The sequence below is a fragment of the Staurois parvus genome, unplaced genomic scaffold (assembly GCF_062004578.1).
Source record: "Staurois parvus isolate SC_StPar_1 unplaced genomic scaffold, SC_StPar_1.0 ptg000441l, whole genome shotgun sequence".
Lineage (NCBI taxonomy): Eukaryota > Metazoa > Chordata > Amphibia > Anura > Ranidae > Staurois > Staurois parvus.
Genome location: NW_028318237.1, coordinates 2,019,184 through 2,038,915, shown reverse-complemented (window position 1 = coordinate 2,038,915; position 19,732 = coordinate 2,019,184). Strand labels below are relative to the sequence as shown.

At 44.1% G+C, this 19,732-nt stretch overlaps 1 protein-coding gene across 1 annotated transcript in view; it reads left to right on the top strand.

The window, feature by feature from the left end:
* Positions 1–19,732, top strand: part of RAVER2 (ribonucleoprotein, PTB binding 2) — a 68,836-nt gene that overhangs the window by 9,424 nt on the left and 39,680 nt on the right. Inside the window, exon 2 of the mRNA XM_089687943.1 lies at positions 9,229–9,295. Within this exon, the coding sequence (XP_089544069.1) occupies positions 9,229–9,295 (67 nt within the window). The remainder of the gene's footprint in view (positions 1–9,228; positions 9,296–19,732) is intronic.

Here is a 19,732-nt window from a genome sequence, read left to right as displayed (position 1 = left end):
CAGGATGTTCCTACCAAGCTTGTCACACATTGCAATGATCAATTAACACCTTAGACCTCTCCCACCCTTGGAAACAAAAGATATGTTAATGACCATTCACACCTCAGACCTCTCCCACCCTTGGAAACAAAAGATATGTTAATGACCATTCACACCTCAAATTCCTCATGAAGACCCCCTGCCAGGTGGCCTTAATGACTCCCTCCACCAGACACCTTTCCCACCCTTCTAAACAAAAGAAATGTTAATGAGCAACTCACACCTAAGCTAATCTCAACACATACTGCTGTCTCTGCTTCTACTCTCTGTATTTCTCTGAAACAGTCTGAAATAGTTAATAATTTACCACTTTTCAGTGCATTCTGGGCATTTGGGAGGTTCTCCTGTGCTTATCCTTAAACACTTCTAAACATAAACGCGTTATGCAAATGCGGCTAAACAGACGGTTTTTAACCTACGTTTTCCAGCAGTCAGTTTCCATCGTTCAGAAGTGTCCCGTGTACATGGGGCCGAACGCTGTAAAATGCCACAAACCGGCGTTTTTGGACTTATTTGATCAACAAAAAAAAAGTAATTTTTTTTTCAGTTAAAAAAACGCAAACACGGGAAAACGCAGCTAAACGCTAATGCAAAAACGCTTAAAAAAAGCTGAAAAGCTCATGTTTTTAACATGACTTTACATAGCTAACAACCAGCGTTCTCAAAACGGCAATTTTTTTTTTTTTTTTTTAATAGTCCTCTCTTTGCAACGCCCCTCGGTCTACAGTACTGTTTTTTTTTCAGTTTGTAGATACCTTCTTTGCTGTCTTCGAGAGGCACTTCCTGTCCCGGCTGCCTAGGCCAGTGGTGGGCAACCTTTTTTTTCAACTGAGCCAAATCTCGCCAAAACCACGATTTAAATTTATTTTGAGAGCCACATTTTTAAAACTGAAAATACATCCCCCATATAGTAATTCATCCCCCCTATAGTAATTCATCCCCCCTATAGTAATTCATTCCTCATATTGTGTCAATTCACTTACCTTTTGCTCCGCGCGTTCCTCTCGCCGTGTTCCCGCGCCGTTCCGGTCTTCAGGGCGGACTGTGAGAGGAGAGGAGTTTGTCGCGCTGCCCCGCCTACATCCTGTCAGCCAATGTTTGCCACGCTCCGCGGGCCGGATTAAAAGGTCCGCCAGGCCGTATACGGCCCGCGGGCCATAGTTTGCCCATTGCTGGGCTAGCTGCAGAGTCCTGACTTTTGGGGCGGGCGCCCGGCAAACAGAAGGGCCGCATTAAAGTGTGTAAAGAGCCGCATGTGGCTCGCGAGCCGCGGCTTGCCGACCACTGGCCTAGGCGATGATGTCATTAGGCAAGTCCCATTGACTCCTGGGATATTGGTGTCCTCTATCCCAGGAGTCTCCGGGAAGCCTAATAATCAAATCTTGCAGTATTTGCTGCCATAAAAAGATGCGATTGGCAGGAGCTAGGTGCTGTTTTTGATTAACAGGTTGCCATAACAACAAACTTCCACGGACAACACTATTACTGTGGCAAACTGTCGTGCACAAACTGCGCCGCGCAGTGTCGTTACTGCGCAGGCGTGAGATTGGTATGTGCATGCTGGGTAGCCAGAAATAAACACAAGCGGGCTTCAGATGCCCACAACCTCGATGGCCACTGCCTGCTTCCAAGATCAGGTAATATATTATTTTAAAAGAAAGAAGACAGTCCTAAGAGTATGCAAATATTAAAGTAGAAGTTCTAACAAGCACGCTTTAAAAAATTGATCATGGGGGTTGGAGCTCCGCTTTAGTTGAATTTGTATATAAGTTGGGAAAGGAAAAAAAATGTTAGGTGTCACTCCAGCCAAAAAAATACTTGGTTTTGGATAGCACAGGGAAGGGTTAATTGGCTATGCAGTGATGTGGGATTGCTGACAGGTCCACCGGACAGTAGGTGGCAGCATGTGGTGACCAGCAGGATGGCTGCCCAGCACTTTCCAGGACCAGTATGACATCATGCTGCCTCCGTTCTTGAGTACAAGTCGGATGTTTGTAACTTGGGCACTGCCTGTAGTCAGACCCCCTTCACTTTTTTTCAATGTCGTTATGCTGCAGCTTAAAACAATTGTTTAAATATATTTTTTTCTCATTAATCTACACTTAGTACCTATAATGACAAAGTGAAAACAGAATTTTAGAAATGTTTTATTTTAAAAAAAAAAAAAAAAAGTGAAATGTCACATTGGCGCAAGTATTCAGACCTTGAAATGTTAGCTCAGGTGCCTCCCATTTCTCATGAGTGTTGCTGAGATGTATCTACACCTTGATTGGAGTCGTCCTGTGGTAAATTACATTGATCGGACATGATTTGGAAAGGCAAACACCTCTCTAAAAGGCCTCACATACTGTATCAGAGCAAAAAGCCATGTGGTCAAAGGATCTGCCTGCAGAGCTCAGAGACAGGATGAGCGAAATGGTGAAATTTTGGTGCAAATAACTTTCATACAATCTTGTGTACATGAATAGCACCTGGAAAATGAATTTATTACACCAGCGTGTGTGTGTGTGTGTGTGTGTATATATATATATATATATATATATGTTCACATCAGTCTCTAACCCTCAAGGGGCGTACAATCTAAGGTCCCTAACTTACATTCATACATACACATACTAGGGGCAATTTAGACAGGGATCGATTAACCTCCCATCATGTCTTTGGAGTGTGGGAGGAAACCGGAGTACCCAGAGGAAACCCACGCAGGCACAGGGAGAACATGCAAACTCCAAGCAGGTGGTGCCGTGGTTGGGATTCGAACCGACGACCCTAGTACTGCCAGATGGAAGTGCTAACCATTTAGCCACTGTGCTGCCCATATACATATATATCTCCTGGTGTAGGTGCAATTCTGTGATTTGGACATCCTTACTAGACATCCCTTCCAGGTCCCTGATCTCCAGTTCAGTTAAGGTGATGAGTATAAACTCAAGTTTTTGTTTTAATTTAACGCATTTTCTTACTCACCCTACCCCTCCCAAACACCTTCTCAATCCTCGATCCAGTGCGTCCCTGTCTGCAACCGTGCTCTTTTTGGTCTCACAGGAGGCTCTGAGAGCAGTGGGAGCCATTGGTTCCTGCTGCTGTCAGTCAAATCTTGTGAGGAAAGTACAGGGGGTGTAGCTGTTCTGTGTGTGTGTGTACACCCATAGAGAAGGAGGAGGAGAAGAAAAGAGTTAAGGGACCTCTCTGTGCAATGCCATGGCACAGAGTAGGTAAGCATACCTTTTATTTTTATGTAAAAGAAAAATAGCCTTTGCAAGTACTTTTAAAGATGAAAGCATACAATATAATTTTTGTTTTTCGAGTTTAATACTGGTTTATGTCATTAAAGATTTTTTATTTTTTTTTATTTTAGATAATAAACATATACTTACCTCGTTAGCCCCGATCCTCCTCTTCCCAGGTCCCCTGTCGGTGTTCCTGGCTCCTCCCCCTCGAGCAGTGCCCCTTGATCTGGAGTTACTGATTGCTGCTCGCTCTCGAGCTGCTGCTCTATGCATCCGCAAGACACACAGAGCTGCAGCTAGGACCCACTTTGTCCTCATTGGCTCTCTGGCTGTGATTGACATCAGCGTTAGCAAATGGCCTACCGCTGCTATCTCAGCCAATGAACAAGTAGCGTCCCGTAGAGCAGAGGCTCTTATGAATATCACTGGATCGAAGGGAGGTCACTGTACACAGAAGGTGTTGTTTTTTTTTTCGTTTTTTTTTTTACATTCATGCATGAAGATAAAAAAAAAACCCTCAACCTTTAGGCCTGATTCACACCAATGAGTTTTTTTAGTGCTTTTTGCAGAAACTCACTACAGTCCATTTAACGTGGTCCCCTATGGGATGCGTTCACATCTAGGCTTTTTTCAGCGGCTGCGTTTTTGGAAAGGATTGGGACTTTTTTTAAATTAAAAAAAGCAACGTTTTTGCTACAGGTGAGTTCAGTGGAGACGCAGCTGAAATGCATGTAGTGTGTTTTTCCAGCGTTTTGCATTTTTATTTTGCCCAGCAACAAAAACATTTCTCTTAAGAAAAAAAAAAATATAAAAAAAAAAGCACTTTAATGTGCTGCAGCTAAGAGGAAGAAAGTCACAAGGTGAGAGGCTGTAGCAGGTGGCTGATCTGTGTCCAGGCATTTGTGAACACAGCCAGGACCTGCACAGGTAGCAAGATTCATATGATTGTCCTCTCTTTGTCAGTATCTTGGTCCAAGGCATAGGTGGCAAATCTGGGTGATGGTTTAGTAAAGATGGTTCCGTCCTTCTGGGGAGAAAAGGAAATTAAGGTATATTCAGAGAAAATATTGTGATCTCTGTGAGATGGAACAAATACCTGGAAGTGTTACACTTACAAATTACTTGACATGCATGAATTCAAGAGGAAAAATATATGGCGCTAGGTCCACTTCAAAGGTAACCAGCAGGTTGGTCGAAGTTGAACGTGCAATAAAATGTTGCTGCCAGAGCTTGGTTACTACAGTATATGGATGTTTTTGTATGTCTCAGTACAGAAATAGTGTACAGGTGTATCTCGGTTTACGAACGCCTCGGTTAACGTCATTTTCGGTTTACGATTGAAAATCCATTGAAAATAATGTCTCGGTTTACAATTTTTTTTTCTTCTGCAATACGAACGGATTAATTGATTTTCAATGCATTTACAAATTTTTATTTTTTTTAATCATGTCCCTGTACAGTATTTATGCCTGTAAAGTGCACTTTATAAAGAGTTTTGAACAGAAGACTTTTTTTTCTGACCTCCAGAACGGAGTAATTGGTTTTCAGTGCATTTATGAATTAATCTTTCTGTTTCGATTTTTTTTTTTAAAGTTTTTTGTTTTAAGAATACAAGCAGCTCAAGATACGCCCACGCAGGGGCAGAGCAGAACAATAACACGTAATTAGATACATCCTGCTGACTTGTATTAGCCAATTAAGGGAATGTTTAATGACATCAAGGAGGGATGGCAAAAAGCCGAACCAAATAATAGCAGCAGCAATCCATCATATTACCGGAAAAAAAAGGAAAGAAAAAGAAAAGAGAAAAAAAACGAAGAATCAGAAAGAAAACATGGAGGAAAGGAAAACTAGAAGAATCACGGATCCAGGGCCAGCACAGGCAATGACTATAAGAGGCCATAACTAGTAGAAGGCAAGGAATAGCGTATCAAAGGTTCCCAAACCTTAAGGAATTTCGGATGAGAATCATGAAGAATGCTAGACCTCTGTTCATTGATCAACATAGCATTCATCCGGGTCTTCACCCCCTGGAAGACAACCGAAGGGGTTCTCCAAGCTTGAGCTATAGCACGTTCGGCCGAAATAAATAGGTAGGATGCCAATTTCTGCTGAGACCTAGACAGACCCAAAATTTGGGCAGTGCAGGAGGGCAACCCTTGCATCCCTACGGACCGTAATATGAAGCAAACCGAAAACCCTAGACCTGAAGCCTATCAATCGCGAGCACAACCACCAAATGTGCAAAACGTCCCCACGTAGACCACTGTTCCGGAAACGCCTATCTCCGCCAGTTGGATTAACCACTTGCCTACCAGGCACTTATACCCCCTTATTTACCAGGCCACTTTTCAGCTGTCAGCGCTGCCGCACTTTGATTGACAATTGCGCGGTCATGCAACATTGTACCCATATGAAATTTTGCTAATTTTTTTCTCACAAATAGAGCTTTCTTTTGGTGGTATTTAATCGCCACTGGGCGCTTTACTTTTTGCGCTATAAATAAAAAAAGTGCAAAAAATGTGAAAAAAAAAGTTTCTTTGTTTCTATTATAAAAATTTTCAAACTGGTAATTTTTTCTCCTTCACTGATGTGCATTGATGAGGCAGCACTGATGGGCACTGATAGGCGGCACTGATGGGCACTGATAGGCAGCACTAAAGGGCACTGATAGACAGCACTAATGAGGTGTCACGGATAGGCGGCACTAATATGCAGCACTGATGAGCGGCACTGATAGGTGACACTGATGATGGGTACTGATAGACGGCACTGACTGGCACAACCGCTGGGCACTGACTGGCGGCACTGACTGGCACAACCGCTGGGCACTGACTGGTGGCACTGACTGGCAGCACTGCTGGGCTGCACTTGTGGGTGGCACTGGTGGGCACAGGTGGGTGGCACTTCTGGGCACAGGTGGGTGACACTGCAGAGTGGCACAGGTGGGTGACACTGCTGGGCACAGGTAGGTGGCACTTCTGGGCACAGGTGGGTGACACTGCAGAGTGGCACAGGTGGGTGACACTGCTGGGCACAGGTGGGTGATCTGCTGGGCACAGGTGGGCGGAGCTAGTGGGCGCACTGCTGGGCACAGGTGGGCGGAACTTGCGGGTGGCACTACTGGGCACCGATCATCAGGGCACTGATCATCAGTGCCCTGATGATCGGTGCCGATCCCCGCTCTGACAACTGCCGGTTCTCGGCAGTACTTTCCTCACGATCTGACAGCGTGAGGAAAGTGCAGCCGAGAACCGGCACTTGCATTTCCCTGTGATCAGCGTGTCATTGGACACCGCTGATCATGTGGTAAAAGGCCGCTGTGATTGGCCTTTTACCACATCACGTGATCAGCTGTGTCCGTAGGACACAGCGATCACGGAGATCGCCGGGTGCACGCCCCCTGGGGCGCGCAGGAGAGCGCGTTCTGGGAGGACGTCATATGACGTCCACCCAGAACTTGCCGGCCGCAGTGCAGCCGTCATTCGGCTATCTGCGGTCGGCAACTAGTTAAAGTGAGCAGTCCGAGCCGGGACCCAGTACCACTGTATGAATTAATTTTTAATCCTGTCCCTGTACAGTATTTATGCCTGTAAAGTGCACTTTATAAAGCGTTTTGAACAGATAAAACTTTTTTTTTTCTTTTTTTTTTTTTCTGACCTCCGGAACGGATTAATTGGTTTTCACTGCATTTATGAATTAATTTGTATTATGTACCTGTACAGTATTTATGCCTTTTTAAAGTGACTTTATAAAAAGTTTTCAACAGATAAAATACTTTTTTTAATAACTTTGACCTCCAGAACAGATTAATTGGTTTTCAATGCATTCCTATGGGAAACCGCGTTTCGGTTTACAAATTTTTTGCAATACGAAAAGTCCCGCAGAGCAAATTAAATTTGTAAACCGAGGTACGCCTGTACGTTCAAGAGTACATGTGCGCTTGAAAAATACTTGATAGCTCCTAGTTTGGGCAGACCTGTGCCTGAGTTCTGTATGGATTTATTGACATCTCAGACTCGGGTAATAGCCTAGGTTCACACTTTGTAGCAGGAAACGCCGTGATCCCTATGTGTTTCCCTCACCGCATTGCAATCTACAATTGCGATCTGATGCGGGTGTCAATACAAAGTTAACAACACCCCAAATATAGGTTGTACCGGTTTGCATGGTACAAAATGACCAATGCGATCCGGTTGCAATGCGGCTCCAGAAAAGACACATGCATGTCTTTGGTGCGATGCGGTGCCATATGAGCCCATTCAAAATGATTGTGCTCAAATCGCATCGCATGTGAATTGCACAAGAATGTGAGCCGGAGCCAAGTCCATGCACTAAAATGGCATTTTTACCTGATTTCAGCTGTAAAATTGGATGCCACCTCCACTGCTGATTTGTAGGGGGGAAAAAAGAGAAATATGGAGAGTGTCATTGCCAACTGCAAAAAAAAAAAAAGAAGCTAAACGCCTGATTGTCATGCCAATCCTTTTGGCTGTGTTTCTGAATTACAAACCTAAAATAAACATTTGCAATACAAAAGGGTGCAGCGCTCCTGGAATCTATAATACATGAAACTAATAAATACTATGTTAAAGTGATCATGTGCAAATAAATATATATGCTACTAATTAATAGAAATCAAATATAAAAGTTCATAGAAGAGGTGAGGGTGGGATCCCAAGTGATGTAAGGATGTCCTATGACGGAGACCGTAGGTCAGGTGATATAATATGATTGCGCACTCACCAGATACGCAAATCAAATGCGCATAAACTGTAGAGATCACAGGTCATCCAATATCATCAGAAGGATCTGGTCAGATCTGATCACTGTATACCACACTCCCTGATGACACTGCCACACCTGAGGATCACCTTGCAATGGATGTAGCTTGCTCTGTGTAGTCAGCTCCCAAAGGAGCTCAAAAGAACAAAGGCGCCCACATAGTGCAGTATTTTAGGATGTTTATTCCGTTCACAGGTAAGCGGTACAGATAGGAGTAAAATAAAGGATTACTGACCATAAACGTAAGCAGGATGGCCACCGTGGCGCCACACCTGCTGTAGCTCTGCCCTGACGCGTTTCGAGCTACTGCTCGTAGTCATAGGGGTTCAGCTTACCAGGTAGCTGATTTCCAGCACTATTAATTAGTAGCGTATATATTTCTTTGCACATGATCACTTTAACATAGTATTTATTAGTTTCATGTATTATAGATTCCAGGAGCGCTGCACCCTTTTGTATTGTATGTGTGTCCTTTGAAAGGTCTTATATGGTGCCTTTTTTGGTGTACAGCTGCTGTCAGTGTTGATTTTACCTAGCGCTCACTTATTTTTCCTGCATTTAAAATAAACATTTGGCCCAGGAGTTCTGGCTTTACTTGCTGCATGCTGGTTCTGGGCCAGTGAATCTAAAAAAATATTGAACCCTGAGACCAAGGGGAACTTAACAGGAGGTCAGTCGTGGACAGGTTCATGGTAGTCCAAGCTCAGCCCCCCCCCCCCCTGAATTCCTTTTTCTCCATTGAGAAACTCTTCTGATAGCTGCATCCTACTTGAATCGATACGTGTTATTAATAGCGGCATGAAGAGCAAGCAGTGTGGGATGACCATCTAATGGATCCTGCAGCTGAAGGCAGAACACCAAATCCATCCAGCATTTTTCGGTGTTGGGGAGGGACTGCTCATTAAGCGCACAATTTAGCAGCTTTGTCGAAAATAAAAAAAACACTTTCACTTCATTAAAGAATGAAACAAAATGTTTTGTATCTCATTTCCAGTGTGAGAAGTGTTTGCAGGAGCTGTGTCTGTATAAATACTTGACATTGAAGCAATTTCTTAAGTAAACACCAGCTCCATTCCATATGTCTCATCAGCAGTATCTGTTCTCTATCACAGATGGAGTTGTTTTTTTTTTATTTATTCTAAGTGTACTGTTTTCTTTTTTCCTTCTCTCTTAGGATATCCAAGATCTATTAAAAGACTACGAGATCAAATATTGCTACGTGGATAAAAATAAAAAGACAGGTAAGTTTGCTTGCATGGTTTTTGCATATAAAGTGTTGTGAGGGTGACAGGATAATGTGGCTTCCTATTAACCTCCCTAACGGTATTCCCGAGTGTAGCTCGGGGTAAAATGTCAGTACCAAAAGCAGTAACCCCGAGCTACACTCGGGCTTGCCATGCGGCGTTGCATAGGGAGTCCCTGCAGCACTTACCTTGTCCTTCGCTCCCGCGATGTGTCCCCTGCAGCGTCCCCGGCCATCTCCTCCGGCCGATGCCGGCATCCGGCTTCTGTGTTCCGGTCCCTGTGACGTCGGGATGTACGGGCGCTGCCGGCGGAGGGAAATTTGAAAATTTTTAAAAGTCATTTTTTTCAAAACGATTTTACATGGTAAAATATTGCTGTTTCAACCCATTTCACGTACATTTTGTCCCGAGTGCTTTGTCCTGTCCCCTGTCTGCATTTTGATTGTTCTTTCTGCCTGGAAACTTAGAAAAGTCCATGGCGTCCAAAAAGCGTCCCTTTAGGTCAAAAGCCGTTTTAGATCAGCTAGAGAACAGCGATAGTAAATCAGAACCACTTGCAGAATTGAGTGATAAGGACTCGTGGGGGAAATTCATCATCAGACACTGAAAACGATTCTGCGACTTTGCTCAGTGATGTGCGAACTTGGCGCTATATTTCACATTTCAGTGTTTTTGGTTTGATTATATTATTGAATTAAATGTATGATTTAGGCTCTTGTTCAGACAGATTTCAGTGAGTTATTCCTAAAAATTACAGCCTACAATAAAAAAACTACATATTTCCATGCAAAATAATTGTACCACTTTCAGCACCAAAAATATGAAATAATCATACCGCTAGGGAGGTTAAAGGGTTAACTTATACATAACTGACACATTTTATGTCTTTAGTAGTTCCTGGTAGGCAAACTCATATAAATGTTTATCTCCCAGAGACACTTCAGTCCACAGGCCTGCTTACCTGCCATGGCCATTAGAAGGCCCCTTTCAAATTTTTTTTACATAGTCCAATTACATAGTCTGGCTGAAAAAAGACAAAAGTCCATCCAGGTCACCCATTAAAAAAAAAAAAAGTTATAATACACACAGTTGATCCAGAGGAAGGCAAGAAAACCCAGCAAAGCATGATCCAACGCTTTCAGACGAGCAGCTTCTGCTCCGATCCGGCTATAGCCGCTTGCAATAATTTCGCGTAAAAATCCCACATGCTGATTGTACCCAAGTTGATCCATCGATTGACTTGGGTACAATCAGCTTGCCCATAGATGGTTCAATTCTAGGCCGGTCCCTGCTGAATAGGCCGAGGTTCGAACTATCTATGGCCGGCTTAAGGGTAAAATGTTTATGCAGTCATTTGCAATGTTTGTGCCTCCTTTGCTTCAGTCTACACCAGGATGGTCACTTCTTTCCTTTTAACCAGTTCCCAACTGCAGGTAGCCGAATGACAGCTGCACTGCGGCCGGCCAGTTCTGGGAGGCCGTCATATGACGTCCTCCCAGAACGCGCTCTGGGGGCGCGCACTCTGCATTCTCCGTGATCGTTGTGTCCTACGGACACAGATGATCATGTGATGGGGTAAAAGGCCAATCACAGAGGCCTTTTACAACGTGATCAGCCGTGTCCAATGACACGCTGATTACCGGGAAATGCAATTGCCGGTTCTCGGCTGCACTTTCCTCATGCTGTCAGAGTGTGAGGAAAGTACTGCCGAGAACCAGCAGTTGTCAGAGCAGGGATCGGCATCGATCATCAGGGCACCGATCATCAGGGCACTGATGATCGGTGCCCAGCAGTGCCGCCAGTCAGTGCCCGGCAGTGCCGACTATCAGTTCCCATCAGTGAAGGAGAAAAATTACCTGTTTGCAATATTTTTTTCAAATTTGTTTTGTTTATAGTGCAAAAAATAAAACACCCAGCGGTGAGTAAATACCACCAAAAAAAAGCTCTATTTGTGAGGAAAACAATGGTGAAAATTTTCATATGAGAACAAGGTTGCATGACCGCGCAATTGTCATTCAAAGTACAAGAGCGCTGAAAACTGAAAATTGGCCTGGTAAGGAAGGGGGTATAAGTGCCCGGTAGGCAAGTGGTAATAAGGAACATACTTGATTCACACAGGTTGTAGGCCTGGCTGACTCTGACCAAGTGATTTGCAGAAATCTGCATTCCCTGTCCCATGTTGAAGGATGTGTGTTGAAGCCACCGCACCTTAACCTGCAGTGAATATCACTATAGACTGTACATAACCCCTTACACCCCGGTCACATTGAGTGCGACTTGGCATGCGATCTGGAAATCGTATGCGAAGTCGCACCCTATTGTCCGCAATTACAGCGGTCAAATCGGTGTGGCTACAACTTGGTCGGAGCCGCACTGATTTCTAAAGTAGACCATGCACTACTTTTGGTGCGATTTGCATAGACATCTGTGTCAGATATCTTGCAAACCGCACTGGAAATCTGCATCTCACCCGACTTTGAAATCGTGCGATTTCACTGTAAGTTGCATGATTTCAAAGTCGGGCTTGATGTGACCGGGGGTTAAAGTGTAACTGCCTGACACCTGTCAGGTTCATTTCTCTGCCTGGGTCCTCATTTGGGATATTCATCCCCTCTATTTGTCCTGGTGACCACTATCACTGGGGCTAAGAGTGTGAACAGAAAATGCAACATTTATAGTTGTCACCAGAACAGCATTAGAAGTCAACAGTTCCATTAGTGGAAAAAAAAAATATATACACATACACAGTTACTACCTGTTGTACCACCAGCCCCTCCCTCTTAGATTGTAAGCTCCAAGGATCAGGGCCCTTCTAACCTTCTTGTATTGAACTGTATTGTTGCTGTATTGTCTCCCGTTATATTGTAAAGCGCTGAGCAAACTGTTGGCGCATAATAAAAAAAAAAAAATATATATATATATATATAATTCTGGTGGCAACTCTTAGGGCATTTTGCCTCACTTTCTTGGGTCAACAGGACAGAAATTGAAGGGGAATCTCACCAGTGGGATACAGATGGCAAAAAGGTCAGGGGATTTCACCTTTCCTGTGTGTGTGTGTTGGATTTGTGCTGCATTATTATTATTACATCGAGTTTATATAGCGCCAAAGGGTTTGCTCAGCGCTGTACAATAGGGGGACAATACATGGCACAGTACAACAAAAACAGACAGCGTACGAGGGGTAAGAGGGCCCTACTCTTTCAAGCTTACAATCTAGGAGGGAGGGGGTAGTGGAACAATAGGATGTGGCTGAGGGGGATGAAGTGGTGGGAGGAATGAGGGAGAATGGCCGTTAGGTGAGGGTGGGGTAGGCTTTCCTGAAGAGATGGGTTTTGAGGGAGCGCCTGAATGTGGGGAGGGAAGGCGACAGTCGGATGGATTGGGGCAGTGAGTTCCAGAGGATAGGGGAGGACCTGGAGAAGTCCTGCAGTCGTGCATGGGAGGAGGAGACCAGGGAGCAGGATAGGAGGAGGTCCTGTGAGGAGCGAAGGGTACGGGTAGGGTGGTACTTGGGGATCAGGTTGGTGAGGTAGTCAGGGGCAGTGTTATGAACGGCTTTGTAGGTCAGGATTAGAAGTTTGATGTGTTGGGCAATCGGGAGCCAGTGGAGGGAGAGGCAGAGGGGGGTGGCAGAGGTGGAGCGGGTGGTGAGGTGGATGAGTCTGGCCGCTGAGTTCAGGATGGTCTGGAGCGGGGAGAGCCTGCACTTGGGTAGGCCAGTGAGAAGAGAGTTGCAGTAGTCAAGGCGTGAGATGATGAGGGAGTGTACAAGAAGTTTGGTGGTGTCTGGGGTGAGGAAGGAGCGTATCTTGGCAATGTTGCGGAGATGGAGCCTGCAGGTGTTTGTAAGTGATTTGACATGAGGCAGGAAGGAGAGGTTCGCGTCAAGAATGACGCCAAGGACTTTGGCTTGCGGGGCGGGAATGATAGTGGTGTTGGTGGTGGTGATAGATAGGATGGGGGGGGGGGGGTGTGGGCAGGGGGAAAGACGAAGAATTCGGTTTTGGAGAGGTTAAGCTTGAGGAAATGGAGTGACATCCAGTCTGAGATGTCGTTTAGGAGGTGAGTGATGCGGGCGGAGATAGTGGGGGTGAGGAGAGGGGTGGAGAGGTAAATTTGGGTGTCGTCAGCATAGAGGTGATAATTAAAGCCATGGGAGTGTATGAGTGTGCCCAGGGAGGAGGTGTAGATGGAGAAGAGAAGGGGTCCAGGGACAGAGCCTTGGGGGACCCCAACAGAGAGGGGGAGGGGGAGGTGGCCCTATTGTAGGTGACGCTGAAGGAGCGTCGGGATAGGTAAGATGAGAACCAGGAGAGAGCAGTATCTCTGATGCCAAGGGAGAGTAGTTTATTAAGGAGGAGGGGGTGGTCGACTGTGTCAAAGGCCGCAGAGAGGTCCAGGAGAAGGAGGACAGAGTAGTCGCCCTTGGCTTTGGCGTTTAGTAGGTCGTTAGTGAGTTAGTGCTGCAAAGCAGGGACAGATTCATGGCCCTGGATGCACAGGCTCTACCTCCATGCACCTGTCCCTGCATACTGGTCAACCTTGGCTGTGCAGGTGTGTCCTACAGCCGATGCATTTTCATTCACTTACATGAACACTGTGCGCATGAATGTGCAAGAAGACTTCATGCTGCAGTTTCCTTCTTGTGCGTTTCTCTGATTAAAATTCAGAATTGAATTGAAAGCCTGTAAGTAGGAGCCCCCCTTAGACCTCTCGGTTTATTTCCACATGCCCCTCAGTGTGGAGTATTTTGCAAGTTAACATGCCTTGTGTTAAAGCCTAGGCTTAGTCAAAACCTTGTTTTAAAAATATCAGCACAAGGGACAATGAAGTGAAAGTTAGTTGAAATCTTCATTCCTACGATCTCTCTCTCTCTCTCTCTCTCTCTCTCTCTCTCTCTCTCTCTCTCTCTTTCTTTCTCTCCTCCCCTTATGAATAGAGGAGGAAGATCTTTCATTCCCCTGTCTTCCATTCATAAAGTGCTTTTTGTTCATCAAAGCTTCTCTGAATGGAGGAGGGGGGGAGGAAAGGGCAGGCATAGTTGGCATTCTGGCTGAGTATGCATGACAGGTCCCTTGGCTTGTATCATATCGAAAGAGCAGGGCCCTCAATCCCCTCATGTTTTGCATTGTATTGGTATTGTTCTGTCACATGTTCTGTCCCCCTTTGTAATGTACAGCGCTGAGCGAACTATTGGCGCTTTATAAATACTGTATAATAATATCCCCCCCCCCCCCCACACACACACACACACACACACGTGGCGTTAGAAGTTAATTATTGTTGGGGTGGGAGGACAGAGGATGTCAACAAAATCTGCAGCCAGCAGCACAGGGCACATGTCACATTGATTTGAAGTAGTGTCCTTTTGTGCTGATTGTTTAAAAAAAAATGTTTTGGCTAAGCTTCGGCTTCATGGCAGCGCCTTTTTTTTTTTTTTTTTTTTTTTTATGGGCCGACAATGTATAGCAACATACGAAAAAGGCATTTTTAACATGGTGCACCACAACGTGACTTATGCTTTGTGTCGTGCTCCATTGCTGGACTTTTGGCACCTACTGTACTTGTGTACTGGGGTGGGATGAATGGTTGTGGTTTTTTCACATAGGTACATAGGTCTGAGGGGGCCATAGAGCAAAGTAACTGTACTACCAGAAATACGGCATGCATGGCATTTGTAATGAGTATATATGGCCGCCCCATGTACAAATGCAATTACCAGCTATACATAGAAACAAGGCTTTTACAAAATTAACATACATTGATGAGCTTTTTGATACACAGGTGAATGTAATTAGCATAGAATATCTGAAACCATAAAACCCCATAGATTTCCTTTTAAACTTCCTGTGTTTTTTTTTTGTTTTTTTTTTAATTATCTAGCAATAGCATCATGGTCCCTGTGGATTAATTGCTTGTGGGATATTGTTATCCAAGCAGCAGGTTTCTCAGTGTTTACTCCTTAGTGGAAGGAAATGCAGGCATATTAAATTCAAGCTAAAGATTGCTTCCAGTACGCCGTGTAATATAACACCTCATTCTGCCTGACCCAGCAGTTATTGATCTCCTGCAGGACCCCGATTCTGACAAATAATGTGGATTTTTCCAGGCCACTGCCTTTGGGAAATTAAATATTTATTCGGCCCTGTTTGCCATATTGTGCCTATACAGATACAAAAGAAAAAGGATGCTATTGGAATAAATTATGAGGTTTTTTTATATCAGGATCATCATAGACCACTGAGCATAAAGTCGAACGCCAGAAAAAAATAAATTCCTTCCAGGTCAAATATACTTTGCAAGGATTTTAGAAAACTTTATTGCAGATCCTTACCGGCTTTTGTGCCAAAGATACTGTCAGATGAGCTGGAGATCTCAGATACTGAGATACAGCAGGTAAAATAAGTATGGAACATGTCAACATTTTGTTTAGGTAAATCTATTTCTAAAGGTGCTATTGACATGAAATTTATTTATTTCAGGTACTTTCAATTCACGCAGCGCTTTACATATATATTGTACATTGACATCAGTCCCTAACCCTCAAGGGGTGTACAATCTAAGGTCCCTAACTTACATTCATACATACACATATTAGGGCCAATTTAGACAGGAGCCAATTAACCTACCAGCATGTCATTGGAGTGTGGGAGGAAACCAGAGTACCCAGAGGAAACCCACGCAGGCACAAGGAGAACATGCAAACTCCAGGCAGGTGGTGCCGTGGCTGGGATTCGAACCAACGACCCTAGTACTGCCAGGCGGAAGTGCCAACCATTTAGCCACTGTGCTGCCCCTACCACGTGTCGAAAACAACCCATGCAATCCATACATACAAAGAAACCAAAACAAACAAGTTCAGAAATTAACTTGTGTAATAAAATGGAATGACACAGGGGAAAAAGTATTGAACACACTAACTGAAATTTATTTAATACTTTGTACAAAACCCTTTGTTGGTAATGACCGCTTCAAGAACCTTCCTGTATGGAGACACTAGTCGCATGCATTGCTTGGGTGTGATTTTTGGCCCATTCTTCCACACAGTCTTCAAATCTTGAAGGTTCCGTGGGCCTCTATGAACTCTGATCTTTAGCTCTTTCTGTTTTGAGCCAAAAAAGGGAATCGATTGGTTTACAAAGCAGAGCCTTATATGGGTTTTTTCTTGAAATTTGAGTGAAGTGATGTACAGAGTAGGGTACAGACTTCGGTCCATAGTCTGTAATCTTTTGGACATAACTACCAAACGTGCGCCATCAGTCCAGCTTGGGCACATACGCAGAAGCACCTCGGGGAATAGTTTGGAGCATAACAAGGTAGGTGGGCTGGGGTGTAATACCACTAGTAAAGTGTTTTAGATGCGTCCTCCAACATGAGGATGTTTTTGGAACATTTTGATATGGTCAGGGTCAAGGCCTCCCTTTCCTTCGGGTCCAGTATTATTCCTAACTCACTGTCCATTGTTGAAAAGGATGTACCAGGGGTCTCCTCTGAAAATATGGCAGCGGAGTAAACTAACGAAGTGAGGCCTGAGGAATATGGATGTGTTCTACAAAGGCTCTCAAAAGTCGTCAAGCTATAGGGCAGGACTTGGGATCGAAGGAGTCAAAAAAGGAATTGTTGGAGCTCTATGTAACGGTAGTGCTCTTTTAGGGGGATTTCATAGGATGACTGGAGGGTTTCGATGAGGCCCTTATTTTTGACCACCAACTGTGCTGTTGGTAGCTTGAATTGAGTATGTCACCAAGTGTAGCATTACCTACTCAATATCAGGCTGAATTATATGGCCAAATGCTTGTGGGCACCTGACCATCATACTTGTATGATTTTGTTGCGGACTTTTGATTTCTAAGCCTTGACATTAATATGAAGTATGTTCCTCCTTGCAGCTAAAACATTGTCATTCAACATTCTCCATTCTTCTGGGAAGGCTTTTCCACAAGATTATATGATGTGTGTTGGGAATTTGTGTCCATTCAGCCAAAAGATCAGTTGTGAAGTTGGGTAATGATGTTGGGCAAGAAGGCTTGCCCAACATGGAGTCAGATTTGCGCACGAGAGCACAGTCATGCTAGAACAGAATAGGGTCTTCCCTAGACCTTTGCCAGCAGTTTGGAAACACACAGTTGAAATGTGTTTTGTATGCTGTAGCATTAACAATTCCTTTCACTTAAAACGGTAACTCCACTTTCATGTGGGGGGGGGGGAGCAAATAAAAAAATAAATAAATAATGCTTTTGCTACCCAAGTCATACAATTGAATGTTATTAACCACTTCCAGACCGGACACTTTTACCCCCTTCCTGACCAGGGCAATTTTCAGCTTTTAGCGCTATCACACTTTGAATGACAATTGCGCAGTCATGCAACACTGTACCCAAATGAATTTTTTACCATTTTTTTGAGACAGATAAAGCTTTATTTTTGTGGTATTTATTCACCACTGGGATTTGTATTTTTTTTTGCTATGTAAATGAAATGCCCAAAATTTTTTTTATAAAATTTTGCAAATAATATTTCATCATAAATCATAGCCAATATTTATTCCGTTTATCTTTTTAGTTGGAAAAAAAAAATCCAAATTGGTTTATAACCAAAAATTATAATTTTTAAACATTTTTTTTTACATTTTTATTTTATTTTTTTATATTTTTTTTTTTTTTACATACTGTCACCCTAGCAGTACAGTGTCACCATGGTGACACTGTACTACTTGTGGGGGGTGATGAAGATTTTTTTTTTTTTTTTTTACACTGATTGCTTTTACACCCATATAGGATGTAAAAGCAATCATTTCTCTTTCTCTCTGTGTGCATTCTTGCACTCATTGAGAAGTACTGAGTGAGCTGTGATTGGTCACAGCTTGTCACATGGTACAAGGCTTTTGTGAATAGCCTTGTACCATGTGACCTCTGTGATCATTCACAGATTTCACACGTAGTAAGCAATGATGTCCAAGTGACATCTTGCTTACTACTTTGCATGTGATCATTGATTGGCCAATCAGTGATCACATGATCGGGACCTCGTACAGAGGTCCCGTCCGACGATCGGTGTTTCACTGTGTCCGGAGGACACAGCAGGCACCGGATCGCGGTGCTGCGCACTCCCAGGGAGCGCGCACAAGCAGGGTGCGGGGAGGCCGTTTATAAACCAGGACTTCTCCAGGGTGTCACCCATCCTCTGGAACTCCCTGCCCCAACCCATCAGATTATCACCTACTCTCCTCTCCTTTAGGCGCACCCTGAAAACCCATCTCTTCAGGGAAGCCTACCCCGCCCCCTGCTAATTTGCCAACCTCCTCCACTCTTCCTACCACTCCATCCCCCACAGCTATCTCCTCCTGTACCACCATCCCCTCCCTCCTAGATTGTAAGCTCCAAGGAGCAGGGCCCTCGATCCCCTCATGTTTTGCATTGTATTGGTATTGTTCTGTCACATGTTCTGTCCCCCTTTGTAATGTACAGCGCTGAGCGAACTATTGGCGCTTTATAAATACTGTATAATAATAATAATAATAATAAACGGCCACCCGGCCCTGCAGTGCCACCGTCCGGCCGTTTATATGCAACGGTCGGTTGGGAAGTGGTTAAAAATGACTTTTCCTCTTCAATCCGGAGCCGTTCTGTACATAGATGGTGAACAGAATGCCCCGACAGAATAGTCAATCCCTGCTTGTGTGATTGGCTCACCGATTTTCCCAGAAATCTGCACTAAGATACAACTCCTATTTTTGGCACCCCATGCAACAAAAATGTAATTTTATTTTTGGTCATACGCCAAATAAAATCACGACTAAATGGTTGCAGACCCCGCCACTTCCCTCATTAGAATATTGCAAGTGCAGCAGCTGATTCCTAATTATAAAAGTACTCCTATTCACTTTGCACATGGACACAGATAGACAAACCGCTATTTCTTCACAATAACAAAAGGTAAGTTTGTTAAAATCCCTGCAATGTAAATAGATCACCCGGGGGGGGGGGGGGGGGCGGGGGGATGTTTTTCTTCTCTACAGAAGTGTAATTACTCTTTAAAACACCCAAACTCCTTTTTATTTGGTGGGGTGCCCTCAAAAAAATATGAATTATCCATAAATTGTAGATTTTTAGGATTGTAAAAGTGCTTTGGGTTTTCCAAACCCAGGTGTATGCTGTGCATTTCTACACCCAGCCATAGCTGAGAGCTGTGATCCTTCCCCAGCATCTCTCTCTAGGTCACATTGTGGTTCTCAAGGGACTTGTCACATCTGTCGACTTAAGCTAGAAATTTACAGTTACATATGGTGGACCTGGACTTCAAAATCCCCCCCCTCCCCCTTCCCCAAGGGCACATAGAGATATTTTTGTAATATAAGAAAGGTATGTGCAGGCATCTTGAGGTCAATGCCATCAGGAAATTAACAAGCATGAATGCATCATTTGTCTTGAC